We start from the raw sequence: 2055 nt of genomic DNA, 5'->3' as shown, positions 1-2055 counted from the left end.
TACTACCCTAAATGGCATTTTTCCATAAATCGATCACAAGACATGGTAAAGGGCTGACTTTGAACCAGTACGCGAAGCTACGCAATGTCACAGCCATATTACTTTAAACGTGTGTCCTTTCTAACTGTGCAATTAGGAGGGACTCACATACGCATTGATGCCCGGCGTTATGCACTTTTCACTGCGTCACATATGTGTGACACCCATCATCAAAGGGTTAAGAACCACTGATATATTAAAAGCATATTCAAAATATCATGAATAAGTAATTTATAGCCAGTAGTAAAAATCACAGAGTTCTATAGTCATGTGCCACTTGATGGCCATATTCTGTGTCATATATACTTCATACTTGGTACTTGTCATACCATTGTATGAACTTGACATATGGTGCATGACTGTTCAAGTAAAAATGTTACAGTAAATGATCTTTCCCTTTAATCAAATTGTTAATTTTTTCCTTGACTCATTCTGTTTACACTTTTCCTCTCTCAGCTAAAAATGTGGGTGTCATTCCTTATTCCCAAAATTGAGGATGGCAACAACTTTGGTGTTAGTATCCAAGAAGAGACCCTTGGAGAAATCCGGACTGTGGAATCCGAGGCTGCAGCCTTTTTTGACCAAATCTCGCGATACTACATGACACGAGCTAAGCTAGTGTCAAAGGTATGTTCATCAAGGATGCTCTTATGTTTTGAGATTGTTATATGGAAATCTAATCAATAGGTCTTTTATATGTAAAATGTATACAGAGAATAGATTGCAGGTCTATTCTACTAGGGACAAATATGGGTCTTTGTTTACCTTGACTCAGCTGTAGCATTTGCTTCACTATTTTAACCCATCTGCTGCTAATGGGTTAAGAAACAAAGCTGCCAGTCCTATCAAGCGGTTAAACAATATTTATATCTTGTACAAGTCAATGTATTTCAGAATTACATTTTTTTATTTACTGCAACTGTACCAACCAATAGTTTTAAAGAATAATAACAAGATAAATTACTTTCTGTGTTATTTGTATTTAATTTCAGTACCGCTCATGCAGTATGTATTGTTTTCACATTCAAGAATTTGAAGGGATAAAGGATTTTTCCATATTAAATCATTCTATATATTACTTGTTTTAGTAATATTGATTTGCAGATGTTTACAGTGATGGCAAAACTTATCTTTTGATTATTTCTTTGATTTTCCAGGTAGCGAAATATCCACACATTGACGACTACCGGCGAACTGTGGTGGAGTTGGATGAGAAAGAGTACCTGTCCTTACGCATCACTTTGTCCGAGATCAGGAATCACTATGCCACACTACATGACATGATCACAAAGAACATGGAGAAGATTAAGAAGCCGCGAAATGCCAATTCCATCGAAGCCATGTATTAGAAGTTAAAAGTATTCCTTACTAGACTCTGACTGTTTCATGTCCTGCAGTGGCTCTGTGTCACTGACTAACGATTGCAATGCTGCTCATTGTTGAGGATTGCCGTGTTGATGATATAATATTTGGACGCTCTGCTCTAGTTCGGTGGTACACATTTGTTGGAATTTCACTTAGCACATTTGGGTTACATTGTTTTCTTGTTTTTGAAAAGAAAAAAAAAACATTAAAATGTGGAGAACTCTTTGGGTCTTCAGATTGACTTTCTGAATAGTGTAGAGAAATATGTATTATATATATATATGAAGGAAGGAAATAGTGTACTTGTATTTTTTTCTGTGACTTTCATAATACTGGATAGTAAATACTTATTCATGAATTTTTGTATGATTTTACATGTGGATATGTGGACTTTTTTTTTTGTAAAAAAATGTAAAATCCAAATGAGTTACAGTTGGAATTTTGGGACAGTAAGACATATTTTTGACGTTACAATGTGGACTCCTCGCCTCGTTTCTTTCTTCAATGGTACCATGAAATTCAGTGTTTGAGGCAGGGCAGCCATATGTACTGCTGACAAACCAGTGGACTAACAACAGGTTTCTCACAGAAACCTAGTGTAAGACGTAAAAGTATTTAGGACAGAAATTTCTGTGTTGGAGATCTACCCTT

The 2055-nt window shown here is 35.8% G+C and overlaps 1 protein-coding gene across 1 annotated transcript in view; it reads left to right on the top strand.

The window, feature by feature from the left end:
- Positions 1-1762, top strand: part of REG (proteasome regulator gamma) — a 10528-nt gene extending 8766 nt beyond the window's left edge. The window contains exons 4-5 of the mRNA XM_086542192.1: positions 483-666; positions 1197-1762. Coding sequence (XP_086398318.1) covers positions 483-666; positions 1197-1388 — 376 coding nt within the window. The 3' untranslated portion in view covers positions 1389-1762. The remainder of the gene's footprint in view (positions 1-482; positions 667-1196) is intronic.
- Positions 1763-2055: the final 293 nt, after the last annotated feature.

Source organism: Penaeus japonicus, unplaced genomic scaffold, assembly GCF_977035675.1.
Source record: "Penaeus japonicus unplaced genomic scaffold, GWHDUDI00000001_assembly GWHDUDI00000012, whole genome shotgun sequence".
NCBI lineage: Eukaryota > Metazoa > Arthropoda > Malacostraca > Decapoda > Penaeidae > Penaeus > Penaeus japonicus.
This window is presented reverse-complemented; position numbering and strand designations above follow the sequence as displayed.